Consider the following 27,506-nt stretch of genomic DNA (forward strand, 5'->3'; position numbering starts at 1 on the left):
GAAACTGTAGATTAGCAAGAAAAGACTGAAGTGGGAATATCATGCATTGTGACCACAAACTAATTTTTTCACCTACAAGCTGATAGTGAGTTTCGATCATTCATTTCTACTGTGTAAATTCAATTGTGTGAATTGTGTGTTACTTCTGTGCGAATTAATTGTGTAAATACTTCAGCAATGCACTTTATGATGGAAATATAGTTTTTTAGGAGCTCTCTTTGTTGCGGAAAAGATTTTCCACACCCTATTTGACATAATGATATTTTTTATCTCACTGATAGTACAGAATAGGGAATTTCCGCAGTTTTTCTTATTTTTTCCCTTTTGAAACGTTGCAAGGCCCAATAAGGGTATAGAAAAGTACAAATCTAGATTTTCTAGACAAGTACAATGATGGTATAAGAAGGCCACGTATAGTATTTCATCATTAATTTTTTGTTTTCCAAATCTTTTTTATAGATGAATCACAATAATCAAAGTTTATACTATTTTCAACAAAAATATTGTAAAATTATTACAACAATTTTATCTTTCGGATTCATAGTAACAAATATTAGTTTTTATAATGTTTCAAGAAAAACATATTTCTTACAATAGTTTGGATTGAAACACATTCAAATTTGTTATAGCATATTCGTTATATAAAAATTTGAATATTTTTCCTATTATATTCACCTGTTGGTTCCCATTTAAACAGAAATGTATTCTCGAATCAATAATGGAGATCATTACCATAAAGTTTTAATAAAATTGGTTCGTTGTAGCATTATTATCGAATTCGAAAGTCGTAAATCGTAGTTTACCGAATTTCTGTTGGTAAACATTAATGTCGAATTCAAAACCCCCAATATTTTCAACAAGTACAGTTTTCTTTGTACTTATTCATTGAAACTAACTAGAAAACACTGCAACTGAGAGAGTTTAGTTGGAAATAGGCCTTAATGCTTCCAGTAACAGATCAGTAATAATATGATGATGAAAAATTTGAAGGATTTTTCGATTTCGAATAAGGAAAGTATCTCATAAGTAGTGTTAATTTTCATATGTGAACATTCCTGTGCCTTAATTTAAACAAGTCGTAATTTGTTAAAACTATTCTCTAATGTAATATTATGGAGTGTACTGCCACATTCGCATAAAGATCATATAAAAATGAACTGTCTACATAAAGCGATCTAGATGTAAATATAATTAAGTTACCCTTAAATGTATTCCTGGACCCACTGGTGTGAAGGGAAACGAAATAACTAACGGATTAGCTAAAATAAAGACGAATAAACCTCATGGAAACTAAGCCTTTTTGTGGTAAAAGCTATAGAATCATAGATAAAACACTGGAAAAGAAAGTAGGTACGGAACTAACCTGCAGTTTTGTTAATACACAGCTGTCTCATCGGACACCTGAAGACGTTAGGTTTAGCATATAGTGCAGATTTTATCACGTAGAGGATCTATCACATTCTCTGGAAGTGTGAGAGACTATGACAAACTGGTAGCTAATTTTTAGGGGTGACTAATGAATCTGTAACTGGAAACACCGAGAATCCTCAAGCCACAACGAGAAAGAGGAATAAAATAGATCTGTTGAATCGCAGAATATATGACACCTTAACAACTTATATACAAAAGGATATAGAACAGTGTTTCCCAAACTTTTTTGTGCCAAGCCCTTCTAAAACTCTTATGCCTCCCCTATGTAGCATAAACATAATTTTTAATATTAAATTCTCCAATTACGAAACTTAGATGAAGGGTTTTAGTAAGTAATCAAAAGAAAACTGTTGACGAACATATTAAGTAAAATTGGAAACATATAATGAAAAACTAAAACTCAAATTAATTCTATTGAGGATGTTATATATAATAATTACATATTTTAAATTTAGTGAGACCGTTGCGCTTGATACTTGCTGAACAGATATTTTATGGTAGGTTTCAATTTGGTTAACTTCAGTATCAAGACTTCACGTTGTGTTATTAATTATAAATTCAATGATCTAGAAGATGTCGTCCATTTTCAGCCCTGTATTCCCGATTGTCTTTATTTGTATTAATCACCGGAGTCGACATAAAACGTACAACGTTATTCTCCAACATAACCATACACCACATTCTGATGAGAGTATTAAACCCCTTTCTTCTTTAACGTTAACAAGGTAACTCAAAATGAAAAAAGTGCTGAAGCGCCCATACAATGAAATATTTCTATATTATAAAATACACCCCAATGTCTAAAATACGTTTATAAGGAAAAGGAAGCTTATAATCAAAATGCAATCAATGGGGATGAAGTATATGGGACAGTTAATAGAAAATACTGAAAATAATGCACGAAACAAATCAAAACTTGAATACGTGTAGAAAAGCTATGAGATAGATCTTACTACAAAGAAGACTTATTTATGATTTATGAAAGGAAATATTATTTTCGCGCACTGAACGTGCATCAACAATCATGAATTACCATATACAGATATTATTTATAATGTTTTCAATACATTGTTTCTTACCCAATAAATATACCTTGAATAGGACCGCACACATATTCACCACATTGTAAGCTCTTAGACTAATACGTGTACGGTACAAGAAAACTGATTTAGACGACAAGAGTTATGTCTATTGAATAGCGCAGAAAAGGGTATCCTTTGTTATCCCTCCCTGAGGACGAATGATATAAACTCGTGAATGTCAAGGAGTACTAGTTAATTCAACAGCGAATTAACTCCACCAATAACGTTAAAGGCAAATACGACGCGATAAACCTCCAAGAGGAATTATACCAGTTTAGTTTTTCCTCTTTATCTCAAATTCAAACAATTCATTCACACTGGGAACCGTGAAGGTGAGGTGCGAAGAATAATAATGCTCACACAACAAAGGTATTATTACTTTTAGGTTATACAAGGACTAACACAAATTCCTTGAGCTAAAATCTAATATTTTCCTGGTACAGTCGAATCTCTTTAATTCGACACTCGTAGGACTCTTAAAATGTTACGAATTATCGAGTGTTTGAAATACTGTAACGTTTTTCGTATTTATTTACACTCTTTTTATTCGTGGGGTGAATTAGAAAACACTGACTTTTATATTCTTAATTTATTTATACACTATACAATACACTCGACTTATAATAATTTACTTAAATAATTACTGCGATCACATCCACTAATACGTTGTTTTCACTACGACTATTTATTTACAACTAACTAACTGCTTTTACACAAATCATTTATATACCTTCTTGGGGGATTGTAATGAACTAGTTGGATGAAGTGGACTGTCGAGTTTGTCGTTCACTACAGCACCCAAGTAGATGTGTTGTTTTCTTCGACGAGGTTGCGGAATGAAGGACCAGTCGTAATTTTAAGTAACGTTTAATAAAAACACTTAAATACGACAATATTACACGTAAATCGATGTACAAAATAAGCAACAAGATAAATCAACAAGAATGTCCACAGTGATATATAGTTGATTACAAAAGATAGCGAAGTTTATATGTATATTTCTCCGGGTATACTTGAACGAAGTAACAGAAAATTGCACGTTTTATGTTGCGTCGTAACGCGAGAGATATTTTGATTATTCAGGTAAATCGTAATTTTGCCCGTTTGTAAGGTTAAGATTTTTTATGATTTGATAAGTGAGAGAGAATCGTTAAGTTGATTTAGATATAGTTCGTTAGTTTTAACGCGCACTGTATGTTTAGTTTCTGTTTACTGTGGATTCTTTTTTCTCACTGTTCTGTACTGTGTTACTTTCTGCTCTCTTACTGTCTCGTGCATGAATGTTAAATTTTATTTATATGGGCTAAAATGGGGGTTAAAAGTATCCCAATATCGTGGTAATATTTTGTGTTAATTGCCGTGAAGCAATAAAAAGAATCTATATTTTTCAAGCAGATTTTTTTGAAATTTCTCTTTTGTTTGTATAAGGGTTGACCAGATGAGCTTGGAATAGTTTGTAAAAGTATAATGAAGGTTTTTAAAAGTTTTCAATAGTAATTGCTTTTGTGTTTATTTGAGAGAAAGTTATTAGTGACACTTTAGAAATTTAACGATTGGTCTCTTGCGGAGAGAGAGTTATTTATTAGGGGTTTAAAGGTACAAAGGACATTCGACATTTGTCATTGTCTAAAATTTCATAAAATTGTGAAAGTCTTAACGATTATGGTATTTACCATATGTTGAATCGCAACATACCTAAATAAAATTCCACATTTCTAGAACAAAAAGAAACGAAAGAAATGAATAAATAGGCTTTCCTAGGAATTATTTAGAAGGAATACTGTAAATAAACCGCCTGCTACTAAAATTATATATAAATAAACATAAAACGAGTTCCATCATTTATAAAAATATGTGAAATATCAAATAATTCGAAATTTTTAAGATAAAAGAAATGAAACTTAGAATTATTGAATGTTCATAATCAAGTACTTATCGTTTTTATTATCTGCTATTCTTTACCTATGACCAAAGTTGTGAGGTATCGTACATATTCATAATGTAAATTATTCGAAAGAAATGGCACAGAAAATGTTTCTGTTTCTTTCGTTTTGTAGACAGAAGCTTTGTAAGGTGTCGAATAGCCTCTCGTTTCCTTAACTGACACTTCTGATATATCGTTTTCATCTTCATCGTTGTTTTTTTCATTTGTATTTGTGGCAGATAAAATTTGGCCATCGGTTGATGAACCTGAGATAAAAACATTTTTATCCACTCGAACAAAGTCAGAAAAACTACAACCGCTGATGTCGACTAGTGGTTTCATTGCTGGTCCTTCACCACTCGAAAGATTTTCCTAATTTTCCTTCATGAAACCAGATTTTTGAAGCAGTTGAAAATTGTTTGGGGTGTTACAGCTCTCCATTTCTTGTCAATCAGTAAAATAGCCGTCAGAAACGTGACATTCTAAAACTAGCTTATCAATTTCTATAGATGATCCCTTAGTCCAATGGTTGCAAGTTGAAAGTTGTATACGGCGAAAAGGAGTAAAGTTCTACGGTGGATAATGTATGGGGACTGTTATAGATAGTTCGTTTATCTAAGTAGACTAAAATTTCACGCTTTTGTCGTTTCATGTCTCCTTTGACTGTTAATAGTCAATTGTTAAAATCTTCTGTCGTCAGTAGAAAATTATTTTAATCCTTTGAAATATCGCGGTTTAATTGTTTTTTCTGTCACTAACGGTTAGAATTTTTTGGTACGTCCATATTCACGGCTAGTAAAAATTTCAACCTCTCTTTACTATGTTTCCTCCATAACATTTTCCACTTTTATAAGCAAACATCTTGTCCGGTAAACATTTGAAAAATATACCTGTTTTATCAGTATAACTTATTATTTTTAACCAGTCTTCAATTTACCGCGCCAATTCGAGCAAACTTTTTCATTAACACATCCACTTTCCCCACAAACTCCCTTTCTATTTTTGAAATTTGTAAACCACCCTTCACTTGACCTCTACACTGTTTTAGCCAAATGACCAGGCTTTCTTTCAGATGAGGAAATCCACCTTTAGTACTTCTTTTCCGTACTCCAAAAGTTCGAGTACCATCAATTTTCCCCTTGAGCTTCATTATGGTTTAATGTACTTCACTTTTTCTCTTCACCTCCCCTTACTTTTTTGATTAACTTCTTTTCAGGCATCTTCAAGCATTTATACTTTTTGAAACTCATAACTAACACAAACTTTTATTTAATCTAACTGAAGCTTAACTGAAGAAACCAATTCGTGTGGAAATGTATTATAAACTAATCATTACAAAAACAAAAGCTCGTGTACGATGATACAAGTTTAAACTTGCTCTGTTAATTCAAAATTATGTACTAAGATGTCTCGGTAGCAGCCACACATACTTAGCTCGATGGATCACTTTGCTTTGTATATATAAGAAGATCAAGTAATTTTTCGTTCGAATTACCAAGTGCATACAAATTTATTGATTTAGTCCCAAATATGAAGAGATGTTCTAGGAAACTCATGATAACTTTGAATTATACAGAGATTCGAATTATCGCAGGTTTTAATCAACGAGAGTCGACTCTATTTTGGATTCTATCGATGATTGACCAGTACACAAATTAGAATTCCAAGCATTTAACTATTAACTAAAAACAAAATTTAACACGAAATCTTTCAATTCTTCTTGTAACATATCAAATAGAAATACCAAACCTGATAATTAATTAAGATTGTAATTTTTGGTTGAAGCAGTTAAATTTATTTCCGTAACTTTTCGTTTTAAGTGGCACAACCGATTTCACTCCGCAGAGAGATCTCAACAGTTGCTGTTTAGTGTCCAATTTGATCGAGAGCTCATCGGGATGCTTTTGCTGCTTTCTTCGGATTCAATTAAGGATATCTTGGTAGTTAAGGATAATTAATTTGCTCTAAAATCCTGATGTTGAGGAATTCGCTTTTGTAATTAGTATAATTGAGAGAGAGTTTCATTGAGATAAAGTTTTTTTAATTACATAAATCGTAAGTTAACATAGAGTGTCTCTCTATTCAAACATACAATTGAAATAAAGATTATTTTTCATTAAAATGAGGGTGGAAATAACGTCTCATATTCCAAATGATAAATACGAAGGCGCTTCAACGAAACAGCGACTTTTAAAAAAATTAGAAACTTATATAGAAGAAGAATTTTATGAAATCTAAAAATGGAAGTAGTCATCTCAAACTTTCGAGGCAGAAACATAGACCACGACGCAAAGACAAAGAAATAACATACAGAGGGCAGGAAGATGAGGTATCTGAGAAAGATAGGAAGGAAAAACGAAATTGGACAGGATAGTGAATGATACAGAAAAAATCCAGCGACGTAACCTATAAATACTTGAACAGAAGCTCAGCTAAGATTCATTAGACAAGTTTCAAGAATGGTAGGAGACAAAGTGGCAAGAAGAGTATACAAAGCAAGAACAATAAAGAAGAAACAGAGAGGAAACGCAAAAAAAATGGATTGTGGAAGATAAAATAGCGGTAAAAAAAGAAATATTGAATGGAATAGAATAAGACTAAGAATAACGGAAAGAAAATAATGGAGGAGACTTAGAAGAAGTCACCACCCTAAGGGTAGAAAGTCTTTAGATTCATTAAGTAATTTTTATCGCTGTCTATAGTTCCCGAAAATATTGTAAAAATTGATATATTGAGTCGTTAGAACTAACTGTAGTCGTAATTTGTGTGAAATTTTTGTGAATAATGTATCGAATACTTTCAAAAGCAATTTACTTTTTATCTAAAAAAATTCTCGCGTCCGTTATATCGATTTCAACATGCCAAGCGGTCGCTGTTTACAGACCACCAAATAAAAAAATAAACGATTCAATTAGCGAAACATCTAAATCGATTAAAATGGGTGAAGTGCCAATTCATGCCAACACAATGGGTTCAATCTTCACAACAGAATACGGAATATATTTTACCGCGGACGAGGTGGAAACTGACGTACATTTAACAATGATAGTAGTTCAAATGACGGTGTATAACAATAAATATTTCAAATAAATATTATCAAAAATAGAATTGCGTAATAAGAAGCCACGTCTCGAAATATATTCACCCGCAAATTCCTAAATTCCTCTAATCCTAATAAATAAATTGATATATATTGAGAAAAAAGGGTGGAAAATTGAAAGATTTGTGCTATATATCCCAGTCATAATGTTTGATTTACATTTTCGAAAATTCCTAAAGTGTACAGAGCCAAAATCGAAAATATGAAAATAATGAACTTGAAGCGAATCACTGAATCGTGATGCGGATAGACTTTTTGAGTAAAGTTTTCTGCATACCTTTTCTAACCGGAGTAAATAGCGATTCATATTAGGAATATTCAAGCAGCACTCAAAATGGAGCTACAACAGGTTGTAAAACAATCATTTATCTCAAAAAATTGGATAAAAATACTGAATTTATTTGATACTTAGATTCATTTGAATAAAGATCATTCCTTTATTCAATATTGCATAGGTCTTTTAATATTTTTCGTCTCCTCATTTATTTTTTGCCAAACTATTGTGGAGTGAAAACAAAACTACTCCGAAAATATCGAAATAGTCGGTAATTTTGTTCGATTTGATCGTCAGCTAAGTATTCGTGGGATTGCTGAAACTATACGAATATGGCAAATTTTAATCGAAAATTTCAGCATGCGAAAAGTATGTGCCTAAAATCCTCACATATCAACAACAAGATGCTCGCAAAAATATTTGTATTGACTATTTAAATGCAACTGAAAATGATTCAAACCTGTCAGAAAAGGTAATAGCGTGAGACGAATGAAACCTGCGTTAAAAAGACTTCCTGTACTGTTTAGAACAATGAAAGATTCATATGGAGCGATGTTGGAATAAGGAAGGGGTATATTCATAGTTTCAAAATATAATCTTTCATATCACCAGTTTCGTTATTTAATAGCCACATCTCATGTCACAGCGTCATAAGCGTAGCATAGGATTTTGATTCCTTGAAACTACATAAACTAAATATCGAGCAAAGCAACTTGGTCTATCAGTGTTTGGAATGGGGTAATTGTTAGGTATGACAACATACAATAAGTATAAAATGAAAATTGACGAGCTATAGTTTTCTATTTATTATCTGTTTGTCCCTTTAATTAATTATGACGAAAAAAACGTTTTAACTAGAAAGGAAATTTTAGCAAAACCCATCTTCAATTGTATCTGCCTGTGTAGTCAGTGTACATGTTTAAAAAATCTCATACACATAAATTAGAAATGATGTTTTCGATTATGAATATCGTTCCAGCGTGAATTCAGATTGCCAAGCTGGAAAAAAAATCTACATGAGCAAATTTTATTAAAATGGATTATAGAAATAATACCCAATTATCTGACATGCATATCAACCAGTGTTTACGAGCCTGAATAACAAAAGGTATTGTATATATGAATACCTCTGCTGTTCTCTCCATTCCTCTTGTTTGTTTTTGGTCTAATTAGGTGAAACAGCCTCGGGTTAAATTAATATCATAGTTAACAAATGAGAAGTCGAGTACGAATGTTGGTACGTTAAGGCTTTTTAATGACGGCAGTCACTTTGAGGAATGTATATTTATCTGAAATATTAAGGCAATTATTCCGAAGAATGTAGTCGATAACTGATACTTCAAACAAATATTTCCATTTTAGTTGAAATAGTGAAGAATCCAAATTAGTTATGCCTTTCTCATCATTGACGATTTTCTCGTTTCTATGAGTGAATCACTTCTGAAAATTTTATTTCTCTTGTATTTTATTCTGTTTTAAGAATCGAATTTTGGTAATTCCATAATCAAATTTATAATTTGTCAAGTCATGGTTGATTTTTATGGTGTCAATGACTCCTTAATCTATTTTTTAAATATTGAGATATCTGTCCTATCTAACCAACAAAATAATAACTTTTCCATTTTTTGTCGTTTCATATTTGAGATAGCGCAACGTAAGACTTTCCTTGCAAATAATGATAATGAAAAATGTGCTGAAAAAGAAACGTAATGCCAATGTTGACTTTGACAGAATTGAAATATACCTCATAAATTTCAAAATATAAAACTATTTCCTGGGAAACTATAGTATTTTCTAAGATTTGCACGCTAATCAACTTATAGCTTAAATTATAGCGTGTAAAGTTCATCCCTAGCTGAAAATATGTTGACAAGAGCTGATAACAAAATATATTCACATCCCTTTAAGTAAATTTACATCTAAATATATACAGAAAATACCAATTGATATTGCCTGTCTGTCACTGCTCTCAGATAACTCAAAGAATTTGTGTGGAGCAAGAAATAAAGCCAAACAAAGACTGTCAAAGCACTTTAATAATCCGTGCTTTTGGCGTAGTTTCACGAAAACTGGTGGGGGAAGGTTCTAATCAATTCACTGTAGCTAGTAAACTTCATCAAATAAATAAATTTATTTTAAGTAAAAATTCAATTTAGTTATGCAAATATTTATTCAAATTTTAAAAGTTTCAAGTTAACTACAATAATCTTCAATGTATTGCAGAAATATTTTATCACAAAAAAATCATGTTTTGCTATAAAAATATTATTATATGGTTTATCCTAAATCTCCTACTGTGGAACTTAGTACTCACTCTTAAACTTATAAAACTAAATTAAACGCAACATAATGTCAGTAAAATAGTATCTTCGTCATCTGCAGAGCTTGGATGGACTTCTTTCGTTGAACTTCCATAAAATAGATGGTAAGCTGCAGGAACAAACAGGAAACTGCATAGTTAGAGCAGGCTTGGAAGTTTCTTTTTTAAAAACACAGAGGTTTTTTATAAAACAATTCAACATCATCCCTTAACCCGCTTGCAACCCTTGTGAAGATCTTTTCAACGACAATAGATTGGAATTCTGGATTTTCTTTACTCTGGCCATTTTATTTTGAGCCAATTCGCAGTTTCTCTGTTTTCATTTTTAATTAGATTCTTAATAACCGTCGAGACAGAGACAAATCATAGTATTTGGTTATGCAGTTAATTATACGTTTATTTACTACACTTTGGCTTTTCTCGACGCAGACCACGTGGATAATCTTCTTCATAAATGATATGAACGGTTGGAAAATATCTTCATTGAACTAAATTTAACTAGTCCATAGTGGAAAAACAATCAGAAACCTGTTTAGCGGTTTGAAAAATTATTTTTATTGGTCAACAGCTAACCATTGAGGTCTAGTTTCAAGTATTTTCTCATCTTCAAATATGAAAGTGAAAGAAAATTAGTTTATTTGAGCTTCGTGGACTATTTACAAAACATTTACAGTCGACGTATTAGTCTGTTAAAACTACAAATCCTTTATCACCTTCCTAATTTTTTCATGAGAAATTTGCGTTCAAAAATTGACATGAACCCAATGATTCCCCTATTTATTCCAAACCGTACCCTAAATTAAATTCAAAATGGATAAAATCTGATTATAACAAGGCTTAGCACAAAGAATGGTGAATTTTACTCCTTTTGGTAGCTTAATCTTATTAACTGCCTCGTTTGCATTCTGCTAGTTCTGTTTCGCCTTCATTATATCACGACCTTTTGATGTCTGCTACACAGTATACTAAATTGTAAACTCTTAAACAGTTTTTATGCTTAAAAACAGTAATTGAGGAACGTTACAGCGTATTCAAGCATTTAGAACGTGATAAGATTGAGTTTTATTAAATAGAAACAATGTAAGTTAATTCATATTGAACGTTTTCTTTTTTGAAAATTTCACGTTTAGCTATTTATACTCCAAGATAAATATTTGAATGCATTAAAAAAAGGTATTGTGAAACAATTGGATTCTTCGCATATTTACAAATTTGATCAAGAATAAATAAGTAGTATTATCTCATATTAAAAAGTATGTATGAGAAAAATATACAGCAATTTGTTAATTTCTTTCCTTAGGAGGGCAGTTTGACTGCAGAGTGATATTTCTGTATTTCTCTCCATTACATTGTTAGTTTTTCTTACGTTTCTGATAATAAAAATTGGGAAAAATGCTTCAAATATTGCTCCAGAACTGCAGACAAAACCGGAATAGAAGTTTACTGTCTTCAAAGTTTATGCGATAGACCAAGTAGTTTGCAAGCAGAAATATATGCAATTCAAAATATGTACAAGGTGTCCGGTGGCAAAATTATGGCATATGCATTTCTAGTTTTAAGCAATATAAGATATTGTCGTCCAAATGTTGGCCGTTACGTCAAATACATTCTTGGAACCTGGCTTCGGTATTTCTTGCCACTCGCTACTTTCATTTCAAAGATTGTCGTCGGGCTTGATTCGTACACTTTACTTTTGAGATGCCCCCACAGCAAAAAGTCCGTGGGAGTAAGATCCGGGGACCTAGGTGGCCAAGGGCTGTCACTGAATCGGCTTATCAATTTGCTAGGGAAAAAATCTCGAAGCAGCTGAAACCGTGTCTGTGTAGTGAAGGCAGGATGTTCTCTCAATGTTGGAAATTGATAATCGGTAAGCATTCGCCTATAAGCAACACGATCTACGATCGTCAAGAATTGTTTTGTTTTGTTAACACTTCCATTCAAATGAAAATGGGCTTCATCACTCTGAAAGATAGTGTTTACTGTGCGAAATCGCTCCAACACTGTCTAATAGAAATTTTTACGCATATTGTGATCATTACGCTTAAGCGCTTGCACAATTCGAATTTTAAATGAATGAAATTTGAGCGAACGGACTGACGCGGATTATCGCGCAAATATGCCGCGACGAGTTCAATATTTGCAATCGTTCTCGACGTTCAGCTGGGTCCCTGTCGTGGGTTGTTTTCTGCTGAACTTGTTAGGCGGAACTTTCGTACCCATGATCGAGTCAAATCTTTACTTAGGGCGTCACGTAACCGTCGAATATTGTAACGTTAACAAAATCTTTCGATTGCAAACGCACATTGTTCAGATGTCCACTGCGACATCGCGACTAAATAGCCAGCACGAATGACGATGCCAACGCTGAATGCCACAGCTCAATGGTTACGAAGAAATTCGAAATTTAAATCCTAATTCTGCCACTCGTTACCTATAGCTTAACTCACAAAGGTATTATCGCGCGAAGGAGATTATCATCTCAACCGATAGCCAAGGAGCTATTACAGTTCTAAGCTTCAATGACATAAGGTCAAAGCTGGTAAAGGCGAGACAACGTACAAGAAATTGCATGCAGTCTGAAGACCACCTAGGCGATGGTGAGCCAATCCCTGGTCAGACAGAAAAAGAGAAGACATAAATTCAGCTATAGAATTAGACGAGAAAACATATAGAATTATATTTGAGTATGAATGAAGAGAAATTTGACAAACTTTCAAGAAAAATAAAACATAAGATAACTAAGGAATCCTTGGAAAGATACGTAATATTAGCAGATCAGAAACTAATTTTTTCCTAGAATTGTAACTTGCACGTACATCCACGTCAAGCGGCCTTAAGAGATATCTGGATTTCTGATTTCTTCACATTGAAAGATAGAATCCAAGACAATAAATTTCAATTTTACGCGATAACAGATGTCTCACCTAATTATTAGAGAGTGAAGGTATTCTATATGACAAACCTTTTTCACATGTAATCAACTAAAAAAAAATTTTTCCTGAACCTAATGCGTCCCATGAAATTATTTAGCCATGGGCCACTGCCCATGTGATCATGGATAAAGCTGAAACTGAACAGCTTTTAATATAACTATTACTGAATTTTTCGTTAAAAAAAACGTTTTCTTCTTCTAAAACGGTTAAATAGGTTTAAATATTTTCGATTTCCTTGAAAATGAAATGTATATGAATATAAATTCCGAAGCTACTGTAGCTATTGTATATCCGCAAATATCTACACCTTCTTCCACGCAGTTTCAAAACAATAACCAAATTTCATCCCAAACGTTCGTAGAAGGCGCTTTAGATCCACATCTTCATACCCCTAGAGAAATAATATTTGACTGCATTCTATTCCAGTTGTTGAAAATTTGAATTGCCTTCTTCTCTCAACCATATACTTCAACACTAAATTTATTTGCGATAATGTGTACTTTAGTCGTATTCGTTTGTTTTAATTCCAGAAAACCGGTGCATTACGAAAATTGGATGCTGCGGTATTTCGATTGCGCAGATGTAAAAAACTCGTTAAGCTGGGAATATTAAGGAGTTTGTAACACAAGACTGTTCAGGATAAATTTCACTAGGTAATTTGAATATCTCGAAACGGACTCAGTGTCGGAACAATTAAGAAGATAATAATAACAGGCATTATTGTGTAAGAAAGAATATATCAGATGTGGTTTAACTTCTTTTCTAAAATATTTTCAATGAATACGGTTTCAAATCGTTCTACGACGTTGTTCGATGCCTAATTGCCACTCTTTCCTGTCGCTGCAGTTCTTATCGTTCAGATTCCATGCATCCATGATAATCTTGGTCTTCTTCTCTTTCTATTTTCCTGCGGGATCCAATTCATTTTATTTGACAATCTCTCTTGCCCAATCCTCTGAACTTGCTCGTATCAAATCAACTGCTTTTCCTCAATATATTATATATTTGTTACTTTCACTTTCATTGATTCTTTTTTTGTGTCGATTCGATCTAACCTTGAAGCTCTTTGTTATTATTAGGTCGTCCTTTTTATATTTTTTGTTTTTTTTTTCGTTGTTTGTTTGTTTTTTTTTACTCTCCACGTTTCCGATCCATATATCAACGTAGATCCTCAGTATTCCATTTAGTGATTCAATTATTGTTCTTGCTCTAATTATTCTACATTCTATTCCTGTATCATCTGTCTCATCTTTATCGAAAATAAATATTTTTCAGTACTATCTTTTCTTCATTCACCTGCAGTCCCCATTTTCCGTTTTCCATTTTCTTTTAGTTTGCATGCCATGTATTCTAAGTCATCTCTGTCGATTGCATATATTATAGAATCATCTAGAAGTAGGAGGGTGTATAAACAGGTGTCATTGTCGATTTGGATCCCTATTCCTTAGCAGTGGAGTGTTGGCAAGATGCAGCACCTTTTTCTCAGTCCTGTGAAGAATTCTACAGCCTTCATATCTTTATATTACTTCTTAATGCACTTTGGTGAAGGTATGATCACTGTTGATATTTTCAAGAGCTCTCCATAATTTTGATATTGGTATGTTATCGTAGGCTTTTTGTAAATCAATAAAGATTTGATTACTCATCTATTTTCTTCTCTATTAACTACTTTGAATAGAACACGTTGTGTATACAAGACCTTCCGACTCTAAAGAATTTTCACGTTTCATTGCACTTTCGCCCTCCAATGTGTGCCTCTATTTCTTGACATTTCCTGTCTCAATTTTCTCTTTTCCTTTCGATAATCTTCATATTTTTGATGATCTTCTTCATCATACAATCTCCGTTAATTTTCTTTTGCTAACCTGTGTGTTTATCGTATCAAAATTCATATTCCTTTCTATGCCATCCAACTTTAGGACGCTCCGTATTTCTGAGGCTACCATTAGGCTTTTTTGCATCTTTTTCCATGAAATGAGAAGTGAATCCATTATCACAACCTCAAGCCTGGAGGACCAGGAATTCTTATCTAGAAGTTAGAATCTTCGAGCCAGGATTTATCGCTATATTGGTGCCAGCTGTCTATATAACGTCTTATTTATATTTGACTACTGAATTTCCAGCAAAGCTGCGTTTGAATGATGTCTTCTATGACCAATTCTCTTGTAATGCCGAGGCTTGGATACTGGGATGGACTCAATCTGATTAATCGTAATCCCAACATCCAAAAATTAAGTTTTTGATATTGGGAAGAGGAAAATCCTGAAGGATCCACGACATGTAATTGAAGAGATTGAATAGCTCAACGACTGTTTCTTCACATCATTTTTATTGAAATATCTGTATAATAAGGTGCATTGTTTTTGATGTTTAGTATGAAACACATGATCCTTCAACGGAGTTATTCAAGAAATTAATATTTGTACCTAATGATTCTTATCATACAATCCATTAGAAAAGGAGAAGTGGTAGATGTTATCCTTAAAACATTAAATGGAATGAAAGATCAAGATCAAGTTCGGAATATATTTCTCTTTCCGATGTTTCCCTACTATTTGATGAGAAGTTTGAATTAACCGAAATGCTGCTGCTGAGAATCTCATTCAAAGAAAGCTAGTGGAATTGATCATCGTAATTTTCAAAAGCTAGATATTCAACTGTTCTTTTTCCCTTCCGTTCGTCAAGAAAATAATTTAATGTAGAATATCCATCCTATTGGAAAAGTACATTACTTTTTGGGTTAGGTCAAGTTTCTAGCATGTTAGTTTCATTCTTGATATTATTGTCCTTCCTAGTATGTAATTTCGAATGGTGTTACGGGTTGAGGACTCAAAATTAAACTGTCCAAGAGTTTTTTGAATTCGATCTTTCCAAATTATGTAAAAACGTATTTTGTTTGCACAGGTTTTCACTTACATGTGTATGTATTGGTTTCTTTGAATAACTTTTTCATTTTTCTTCTTTTTCTCACAACAATGTTCTCAATTTTGTATGTTATATAGTTTGTCTTAGATGCATGTATAGATATTTAAATTGTGACACTATCTGATTAGAGTTTGGCGTTTTAAAAAACTTTAAGACAGTTTTATTTTCAGTTCTCTATATTCAAGTTTTATTGAAAAAATTTCTTGACTCCAATACCAACAATTTTTTATTAGAGTCACTATTCAGGTAAAGGAAACTTTTATCTGTGGAAGATTAGGGATTTATAAATCGATAAATTGTAATTTTATACTCAACTCGAACCTTTATAGTTCTCTTGAAGAATCTGAATTATATATAGGTAATAGTAATGCATTTTCAGTTCTTTTATTGTCGTTTTAAGTCGTTTCTACTATCAACCGCGTCCTAAAATTGCTAGTAGATTCAGTAAAAACCGGTAGCTTACGTATGAATTCGAATTCTTTGTATTGTAAAGAAAAGTTGTCCCTTTTCGTGAATGCAAACGATTTCCACACTTTTTTACAGGTTTTTGAGAAGCGACTTCTTCTAAGGAATTAAGTCACTAGACCTACAAACATTGAAAAAAATATCCCACAAACAAATATGATCTTTTTTTCCTGTTTTCATTACCTAGAAGCAAAATATTGGGAATGATTTATCAAAATGACACCATGAATAAGCGTTTCCAATCAAAATAATCGTCTTAAGTGATAGTAATGATAGTAATTATTGTGAAAAGTACCCCACGCTTTTCTCATAATAATACTAGTTTTTTAAAACTATATTTATTTAATACCACCCTCTTATAATGGCTTCGCTGCTCATATACTTACATCTCGTCGAAACTTGTATCAAGCCGTAACGGTATAGGTGGTAAAGTGCTTGATTTCCAATTTAGAGATCAAACGGTCGAATCCTCTTATTAAATAAGTCACTTGCTCTTAGTCCAAAGGAGAGCTACAAATATACAAACTTACAAACAACAAACACACCCACATACAAGTGAAGCTAATATAAGCGTAATAAAATCTGGTCTTTGTAGACAAACTATTCATTTAAATTCGTTAGTTCTCTCATATCTTGGTGATTATTTAGCAGTTAGGATACATTAGGATATTATCTGTGAAGATCCTTCTTTCTTTTATATTATGAGGCGTTAAGTGTTTATAATAGTATTACGAACAATTCCGCGATATGGGTCATAGAGCCGGTTCTGTCCAGTAGTAGTGGAATTATATAATTCGGAGAAGACGCGTCGCTCGATTGGTATACGTTTTATTCACCCGGAATTCGTTTCATATTTTTTTTTTTTAATAATTATAAAAAGTGAGTTGAGTGTATTTATAGTGTATAAATAAAATAAAAACGTGAAAAACAGTGTTTATATATTCACCCCACGAATAGAACCAGGGTAAATGGGTAAATGAATAAGAAAGACATTACAATATTGCATTTAATTCTGCAGTTTATGAGGAAGTTGCCGGTTTGAAATTAAACTCTAAGGATTTAGTTGGGTTGAGGATGGCTGATCCTACACCGTTTGACGATTTGATTTTAATAATTTTAAATGAGGGTTGCTTTCTCCTGTGGTAAATAATATATTGCATGAAATTATTATACAAGTTGTTGACACCAAATCATATGTTGATAGAGTTCAAAATAAAGTCGGGCAGTCGAGTTAATGATGAATGAAAAAGATATAAAATAAAGATGATTCAGAGTTCCACCACATTCTACTTCACATTTCCGAGTAGTATATCGACCGAGAAAATGCGAATAGTTTCCTGAGCCTTTTATAAACTTTGTACAAATTTTCTAATCGGTTCTTAAGACAATTCTTCCAATTTTTGAAAGCTCTACTAAACTTAATAAATTCATTATATTGAAAAGACAGAACAATGCTTCTTGTTATCCAAATATTTTGCGCTGAATGAAACCGCAGAAAAAGCTAATTATTCGTATTGTGTTCGCTTAAAAGAACCAATTAGGAAACATTCGTTCCCCATTCATACAGTACAATAAGATATTGTGATGAAGTAGTGGAAGCAACAAATTTTTAGACGACAATAACAGGGACAAGTTCAAAAGTTTGCTTTTAATACGTGATACACATATTATTTTATTTATACATACCTCATAATTGCAGATTCATATTCAGCGCAACTAGAGAAAATAAATTCATTTTTATGTGCATTTTAGTACGAGGGATGATAAAAATAAGTTACAATATTCGAAAATTACATATTGTGGAGAACAGATAAACAGATGGCGCTTCTTTTACAGTCATACGGGTAGAAATTATACATTTTTTGGATGCACTACGCGTTTGTTATGTTGCTGAAATATGAATTCGAATGAACACTGAAAACGGCATTAGTTCGTACCAGTCCTATTATTGGAATAAATAAATATAAAATAGCTCTTTCTCGATATGGTCAAAGCATTTGACAACGTTTCTCACAACATTCTACTTAACAAATTAAGTATAAGATCTGATCATAATTTCTGTTATTGTTGGTATGGTTAACGCTATGATCAGTGACGCCAACTGATATTCCATCTTGGCACTCATCTACAACCTCTCCTATGACGTATTGGCTATAAACATTTAACAATGTAGGTGAAAGGATGCAACTCCTGCGGCCGTTCTGATTGTCCCCGAGCTAACCTCGTCGATTTTGACTTTGGCGTTGTTTTTCAGATAGTGGTTGCGAACTTTTTGAACCAGGTGTTTTGGCGTTCCCTTTTCCTCCATTATAGTCCAAAGGTAGCTCAAATATTCAACGGCAGGGGTCGAATTGATGGCCATCAATTCGACCACAGTCATCAATTCGACCCCTGTCGTTAAATGTACGTGCACAAATAAAAATATAGCTAAAAATAAGTTATTATATTGTATTTGTAAAAGTACTAAATCCTCAATGTTAGCTCATTGATTATTTTTATCAAAAAAATAGATGAAACATGTCACACGTCATCACATATGGTATCATCATCAAAGCTTCAGTGAGGCGCTAAATTTAAAAACATAACCAAACTATCTAATTATCGATTACGCCCCAAATAATGGTAGTGATTTGTTTAGTTTGTGAATAAATACGCAGGTAAGATACTCCTTGTGTTTAAATTCAAACTTTCGTTTTGAGATCAAAGACTTTTTAAATAAGTAAATAACATTTCTTGGCCAGTTTTGTATATTGAACAATATGAGAGAAATTAATTCCAGAATCGAATACAAGTTGAATACAATCAGTGTTTCGAAAGCAACTTCAATATCAAAATAATTCTCGTCTTTTCCGTATTAATCGAAGAAAAACATGAAGAACATTTTCTATTTAGACTCGATTCCAATAAAACCCATCTTGTGAAAATTATTTACATTTTCAAAAAGATAGTTATTTTTTATTTAGTTTTGTGTTATCAGACTTGTCCTTAATCGGGTTTTCATCACTTCAGTTTTCGATAAAAAATTGTCTCGTAAAATCTCTAGTCCAAATCGAATTCCTAACGCTCGGATGATTCGGGTTCTGTACAACGTTCCATACTGAATCGAATTAACTCTCGCTCCGATGAGTTCTGCTAATATTTGTCGCGAACGGTTACACAGGGTGACTACAAAACAATAGAATTTATGCGAATTTGAAATTACATGTGGTTTTGTGATCTTCTTTTGAACAGGAAACATCATGATGGCTACTAAATGAATTTATATATTCTCCCTTATTAAAAGGAAATGGCAAATCATCTATTCGGAGTAACGTTCACGATTCAAACATTCCTATTTTTGAACTAGTGAAAAACAACTTACATTGTGATTTTTTTCCATTCTAAATCATCTAAAACAAAATTGTTGTCAATTCTCGACAAACAAAAACTTGAAATCCTTTTTCTAATCATAAGAACTGTACTGCTTTTCTTATTTATCTAAACTATTTAAAACCATGGGGTGAATTTATACATTTTTACTTATGTATTTTATTTATACATTTACACTAGGGTCCACTAAGATATTTACTATTTACTAAACTACTCATCATCTCAGGATCTGTTAGTTTTGCAGTTTCCTCTGTATCAGTTCCTGGGAGGTGGACTGCCATTTCTTAAGTGGTCGTCCGGGTTCTCTTTTCCTTATTGGTTTCCCTTCCGGAACGATGCGTGGCAATCAATCAATCAATTTATTTAAGCACACATTTAAACTATTTATGCAAAAAGAATTTCTCGATAATTCTTTTTGCGATAAATATTTTTTGAGTATATATTTTTCGTCAGAAAGTAGAATACTGGAAATGAAAAAATAATATCTAAATATTTAATTGGAAATACCAAACATTTTTAACTACGAAAGAATACGATTCTCATTGGTTTTCAGTGGTAACGTCACAGGTTTAATAAAAACATTGAGCAGTTGTCTGCTTGATGATCACGAGGTTATCGTTGCCGGCAACATAACGTTTTGTTGTTATAATATAGTTTTTATTTACTAGTTACGTATAAATGAAACATTTCTCTTTATATAGGAATGAAATGACTTCTACAGGTTAAGCTTTTATATTATTACATAATCTCGTTAAAAATTAAAAACATAATAAACTTAATTAAAATTTGAATCTAACTACATTAAAATAATTTACACAACAAAAATAATCACATTTCGCAGGATGGTCAAAGCAACCAACATTTTCAAACTATTTTTGTTGTATATTCGAATTTATTGGCACCATAAAAAAAAATTTATCAGGTGTATTAGTCGTGGTATTTTTACATCTTGGCAGAAAACTTTGATAATAACGCTTATTTTAGGATAATCAAGAAAGCTGTCGTATTTACTTTGTATCAGTGTTTATTTTATACCAATGACGTCTTGAAATATGGCGGCATTACTGAAATCTTGATATTACCTACAAAATTTTTGAATTCTCGATAAATTTTTCTTTATAAATATTCATCAAAGAATTGAAAAAATTGTTGTATATAAACTATCCAAAATTTGCAAAAAGATATGATGAAATGTTTGAGCATAGTGAGTCTATATGCTCTTCCCAGTTAATACCGGGTTCTAATGTGATTCCCAATAATTTGACAGACTCCCCTCTAGTACCTAGATTTGCTTCATCAAATTCCAAATGGTATCATCGTCGGCGAATAAAATCGATCTAATTAGAACTAAAAATTAGAATTATTGTTATAATTTCAATTCTTATCAAGATTGTAAATCTTAATAATAATATTTCAATTCATTCACATTTTTTTTATCAAATAATTAATACAAATTTTACTTTTTGATTTTGGAATTATACGGGATCCCGAATATATGTAAACCAGATTCGTACAGTTTGACTATTCACTTCAGAAGTTGGCCAGTATATTTTTTATTTCTTATTATTAGTCTGTATCAAAGATTAGGATGTTACAGTATAACAATTTTCGCCAAGTGGCACTCCAGTTCTTTCAATTCAGATCTTAGTTAGTAGCTCGATGGTTAGTTTCGTACAAGATCCAGAGTATAAAATGTTAACAACGTTCTAAAACAACAGAGTATTTTTTTACTATAGAAAACTTTCAGGATGTACTAATAATGTTTCCTGGTGTATTTGCCTCTGGGAGAACGATCGCAACGAAAATGTAACATGGTGCTTGGTAAACGATCCGAATATTTCCCCTCGGTGTGCTATAAACACAAAATGTGCTGAATGTAGCGAATGATATAGTCGTGTCTCTTTCCATATGGCAACATGTTTGGAATGCAATTTCCAGTGACATCATCTAACGCAATATGCTTTGTAAATAACATAATATTGCTAAATGGTATATTAATCAGACTCAGTAAAGTTTGTCTACATTCATAGGCGTAAGTTTACAAATTTTGGAATCTAAACCTTATAAACCGGTTCACAGTTGGATTGAAATCTGGATCACAATTAATATTATTGAAATTTGTTTTGAATGATAATTCCAATCAACGATTATAGATATATTTGAAAGTAAAAAGTGAATATTGTATTGAAACCTGCTCTTTTCAAACTAAATGAAATAGTAGTTAACAAATCTTGATATGAATTAATTGATAATTGTTGGAATAACAATTTTTATGACGAATTTGAAAAGAAAATATGGAAATTAAATAATAATAAGGAACGTAAACATATTTCTTTATTGAAAGTTGTAACACGCTAATCACTGTTAAATTTCTCATCAATTTCTATTTCCAATTTTTGTCGCTCAGTTCCATAGACACTTCTAGGTTCAAAAAGAACTTGATTGGTTGTCGGCTTTACACTCTATTCAAAAAGTTCAATAGAATCTTTTTCTTGATTTCAACTCCACGTATCAGAGTTAAAACTTCAGATAAAATTGTGGTGAAATTATTCTTTACATAGACCTGCAGGATATTTGTGCTGAGTTGAATTCCGGTAGTTAAGCTCAGTTTTTATATAGAAACAATTTTAATAGACACAATGAAAGAATAATAATTAATGATGATTACATCATAAACACCCTGTTACTATAACATTATCTGACGAGCTGAAACAATTGTTGTTTTCGTGAGAATTTGTTGTACCAATAACAAACGCAGATAAATCTCGGTTCTTCGTTGTAGCTTTCGTTCTTTATTACTTTTGAGTAAATTTCAAGAACCGTCAATTATAAAAGTTTTACGAAATGCTGCAAACTTCAATTTATATATTATGTTAGAAGGGTATGAAGTTGTTTTCGAACTGTACTTAAACTCCGTTGTATAGAGTTTGTCTATAAATAATGATTAATCCTTGAAGTGAATTTATCATTCAGTAGAACGTATTAAAACTTTATTGGTTACACCTGATTTACTCAACAAGTGTGATCTTCCTGGTAATATACTTGACAGGCGGTCGTTGATTCAGTATATACACGGTAATTTTGGAGAGAGAAGATTTTCCATTGAAAATTATTAAGGTATGTTACCTAAGGAATATTCTCAGTATCGCATAAATAGGAATTCAATCACATTTGTATTATCATTCTTAATTGAATTTTTATATTGGATACCCCAACTAAAATTCACACACCCAAATATTTCTAGTTTTGATCGAAAAATGCCAAAACAGGTCCGATTTTAATCCATATCAATCTCGATACATTTTAACTTTTCAGTTGTGGGGCTAATTAAAGTTGAGTCACTGCGTGGGCTTCTTTCTCAACGGCCGTTTCCTGTGTCTTTTGTTGTGTTTCCTATTCCTCTTTTTTTGCCATCTCCACTTGTCCTTTCAGCTCCTTTTCCTCTCTTTTCCGTTCTTTTTGCCTCAGTTATCATTCCTCAATCTTGTTTATGATTTTTTTCGAGATCAAGTTTTCTCTTATAATGTCATCCCTTATTTTTGGTATCATATTTGATTCTCTATTTTTTCATAACCCTAAATGATCCTCATGAAAACCTATTTTGGGAATTAAAGCTCGAAATATTCACTTCTTCTTATAATTTCTCCTACCATCTAAGCATAGCTAGAAAAATCAGTTGATGAATATTGTTAGAATTCAATAGAAGACAAATCTGAAAACTATTCGATACAGTCTGTATCAAATAGTCATTTTTATCCTTGTATACAGAAACTATTAAAATACGAGATGTAGAGAAATGATTTTTGCTTCACAATTTTCTCAGTGAAGACATCTGGCGAACGCAGAGTAGCTTCGTATCCAATTTCTTTGAAGTCCTGTTATATAAAAAGACTACAGCTTGGAAGTGTCAATATACTAGATTGCTTTCTGATTTTAACATGATAAAACGTCACATTCGCCAGGCTGTTCTGTTTGTCTCCTTGTATAAGAAGATTTATAAATGTAGAATAGTCAAAAGAAGTTTTGTAACTAAATAACAGCATATTAAAATAAATTTCTCATTTTCCTTCAAAACGTCAGTTAAATGAGAAAATAAATAATTAATTGTATGTATGTATATATATTAGGGTACCATGTACACCGCGATCCAAAAAATCTATTGCTGTAATACTGGGGAACCCCCAGGTGTAGAACTCTCGAGTTCCGTAGTGTCTGGAATAGAGGTTTTATCCTCTGTGTAACAGAATCTTCACGCTGCATTATCTGCTATGTCTAGCGTCTTCAGGTGTCCATTGAGACGTTATCTACGCTGATACATTCAGCAAATTATCTCTGGTTGTAATTTCCCAGGAGAGTCTTCGCTTGTCTCAGTCCCTATAGATTGTCCCAGTCATTGGTCTTACCCCTATCTACCTTCTTCTTGAATGCTTTTTCCTGATACCAAGAATGGCGCAAGTCCTATTAAGGGTTTGTCTACCTCTACTTTAACAAATCTGTCAGCTATTTGGTTTTCCTCAACTGCTGTTTTAGAACCATGTACCATTTGATAGCATTTTTGTTTATTTCTCATATGGTGTTTTGATCGCATTTGCTTTTGATTCTTAAAATTGAGAGGAATTTCTTCTCAAAGCTGAACTTTTTTGGTATTCCGTCCTGAAGCTTGTCCCGCGTTTCGCCATTTTCCAAGGTCAGTTTTGATAATTATTTCCGTTTCTGAACATTCGGGATGACGTTTTTTGTCACTAATACTATATGGAGAGGTAGTAAATTCTATAAAAAATTATCAGTCTGCTTCCTTATTAACACCTGCCGAAATAACTAGTCAAAGTACCTTCATTGTGGTTATTAGAGCCCAGAATCCAGCATAAAAAATCTAGAAACCTTTTATTGTTGTTTATTAGAAAGCATATTTGAATTTAATAAAAACCGGGGAATATTCAAAATCAAAGAAAAAACTTATAGTTAGGCATTAATATGATTCATTATATTCTTCTATTGTTTATTGTGAAATAAGTTTTCGTAATCACAAATGTATGTATTTACGCTAAAATTATTACTTTTCACGTAAAAAATAGAATGTTGGTAACTAAGAATAAAGTTAAAAAGGGTTTGAAGTGTTTAAGAACAAATAAACAAACAACGAAACAAAGAGAAGAAAGGAATGTACTGATAGAATAATTAAACAAATTCTAGAATCGCGATTTCAATCAAAAATCATATATAATTTTGTGAAGCAATAGTTTAAACTAACAGCAGGACAATCGAAAAATGGAAGAGTACTTACCTAGGCAAAAAATCAGAAGTATTGTTAACATTGCTTCATCTTTCAACATCCTGCTTAGTGTTGTATCTGAAATATAAGGAAATTAGTATCTTATTGCAAAAAGTTTGATGTTGAACCATAATTCATGATTCCATTTTATTAAAATATACAAAGTGTGCCTCAGAAAACAACCGATTCCTATATTTTATATATAGTAAATTCGTTTCCAATGGAATTACCAAAAAAATTTCTAGCATTTTCTTCATTGCTCTAAACGTAGAGAATGTTTAAATTGTTGTTAAATGTGTTCGCTCTATGGAAACTTTATATACATACAAAAAAATTATGCCTCAAAAGCTTTAAAAATGTAAATACTTATAATAATACTCATAATGATTTTTTCAAGTTTTGAGATTTGGCAATATTGAGGTGAATATGTCAAATCTGATACTGCCATCATAAATTTTGACATTTTCATTGGTGCATGTACTTAGAACGTGTTGTCATACGAGTGCTATTTGTTCGCAAATACTTGAAACATTCCTCTTGGTCAAAACATTTTCGTGCGATGATTTTCTGTGGATTAAACCAACAGCAGCGTCCCGATCAACTCACTTCGACTTTTGATGATGAAGCACCATCTTTGGAGCCACCTTGCTTTGATGATTTATTGAATTCTTGGTCGTGCTTCGCTACAAGATAAATTTCGTGAAAGTCTTCCAAAATCGGATTCTGTACATAAACTGGTATTGCAAGATCGTCATGTGACATACCTTGAGATTGAGACATACTTGGGCATTAGTTCCACTCGCATACATTCAATATTGCACGAAGATTTGCCTACCAAAAATATTTTTTCGCATAATTTGATAGTTGCTCAAAAAAAGCTGATGTCGATTGGTCCAAAGGACGTCAAACGACGTCCATAAGTTTGTAAAAGGCGACAAATCATGGATTTATGCATATGAACTCGAAACTAAACAACAGCCAGTATGGGTCTTTTGAAACAAGCCAACAAAGTTTTTTCGCGCACAAAGCACTTCAAAGCAAATGGTTACCTGTTTTTTCGGAGTAGCTGGACATGTCCCTACCGAATTGATGAGTCAACCGCCGTTTGGAACCAAATGATTTTCTCTAATTCCCGCATATCAAAAATGAATTGCGAGACCAACGTTTTCCTACATCCAAAGAAGAGGTTGATGCGTTCAAATCACATATTTTGGAGATACCTCAATAGGAATGCAATTGATTCAAACGAATGAAAATGGAGAAAAATTTGAAAAACAATTGAACAATATCCAATTTCGTTTGTCTATCACAAAATTTAAGTATTAACCCTCGTATAAGAGGGACTCTACGAAATAAATAAATTTTACAAAAAAATTGCTGGCTAATTGAATAAAATCAAAAATCCCAACAGAACTGAATTCTCTAAGGTGTAAGAGAGATTATACGATTATTTTTTATATTCCCGAATGGACTTCAAGTACCATAAAAACATTTTTTTCAATTGACGTGCTTACTTTCGTGGAGGGGCCCGTAAACCAACAATGGGTCACGGATGATCAATTTTTTTCAATGAATCACCTGATTAATAATCTTTTTGAATGTGTTCAATTGTTTATAACTTTTGTAATAACTTATGGGCTAACTAAATTTTCATACATGATAATCTAGATATAATTACTGATCAAATGAGCCAATCAACATTATTTTAGTAATAGTATGTCAAATTGGCACAGATTTGAGCTTCTAAGTTGGACTATACTACCCCAAGAGCAGCGAAAGTCTCTAATCAAATCCAGGAGCAGCTCATCTATTATTTTTTCAAGTCTACGTACGTAGAACAAATTTTGTATGAAGCTCGTGTGTAAACTAACTTTTTTTTTCACTCGTAGGAATTGCCGCACTCGCTTTCGGCTCGTCAAACCGTTCTAGTCGTGAAGAAGAGTATTACTTTACTCACTTGTTGCAAAATTAAATATTTTGATTCTTGATTTTTATTTGGAATATTACTAATCGATTTATTGATTCCGAAAATAGCTCCTAGCAACAAGCATATTTCCAATTCACGAGTTTTTCTAATAAATAGACATTTTAAAGATGTTTCGCATCCCAATCCATTATCTCAGTTCCCATTAACCTGCACTTCCTCGTAGATTGAAATCTGTTTAATTCTGCAATTTTATTTTTAATATGTATAAGCGATTAATGCACCGAGATTTGATCGATTTCTCTTGTTTGCTTTCTCGAATATGTAGACATTAAGCAACTGTGTTGTGTTAAGGTTCGTGAGCTATATAAGGAAAATGTTTGACGTTATATGGGTTTTATGTTTGTTTCAGTTTCTAAGCTCTTAAGTGCTTCGCGTACGTAATTTCAAAATTTCATTGGATCTAGTTTATATTCCGCACCGATTT

The 27,506-nt window shown here is 32.3% G+C and overlaps 1 protein-coding gene across 3 annotated transcripts in view; it reads right to left on the reverse strand.

Annotated features, from left to right (window-relative positions):
* LOC130897954 (fasciclin-2-like) overlaps nt 1–27,506 on the reverse strand; it is a 172,356-nt gene that overhangs the window by 81,754 nt on the left and 63,096 nt on the right. For all 3 annotated transcript variants that reach the window (XM_057806947.1, XM_057806946.1, XM_057806945.1), the window contains exon 2: nt 25,108–25,173. In XM_057806947.1, the coding sequence (XP_057662930.1) occupies nt 25,108–25,156 (49 nt within the window). In that variant the 5' untranslated portion in view covers nt 25,157–25,173. The remainder of the gene's footprint in view (nt 1–25,107; nt 25,174–27,506) is intronic.

Source organism: Diorhabda carinulata, chromosome 9 (assembly GCF_026250575.1).
Source record: "Diorhabda carinulata isolate Delta chromosome 9, icDioCari1.1, whole genome shotgun sequence".
NCBI lineage: Eukaryota > Metazoa > Arthropoda > Insecta > Coleoptera > Chrysomelidae > Diorhabda > Diorhabda carinulata.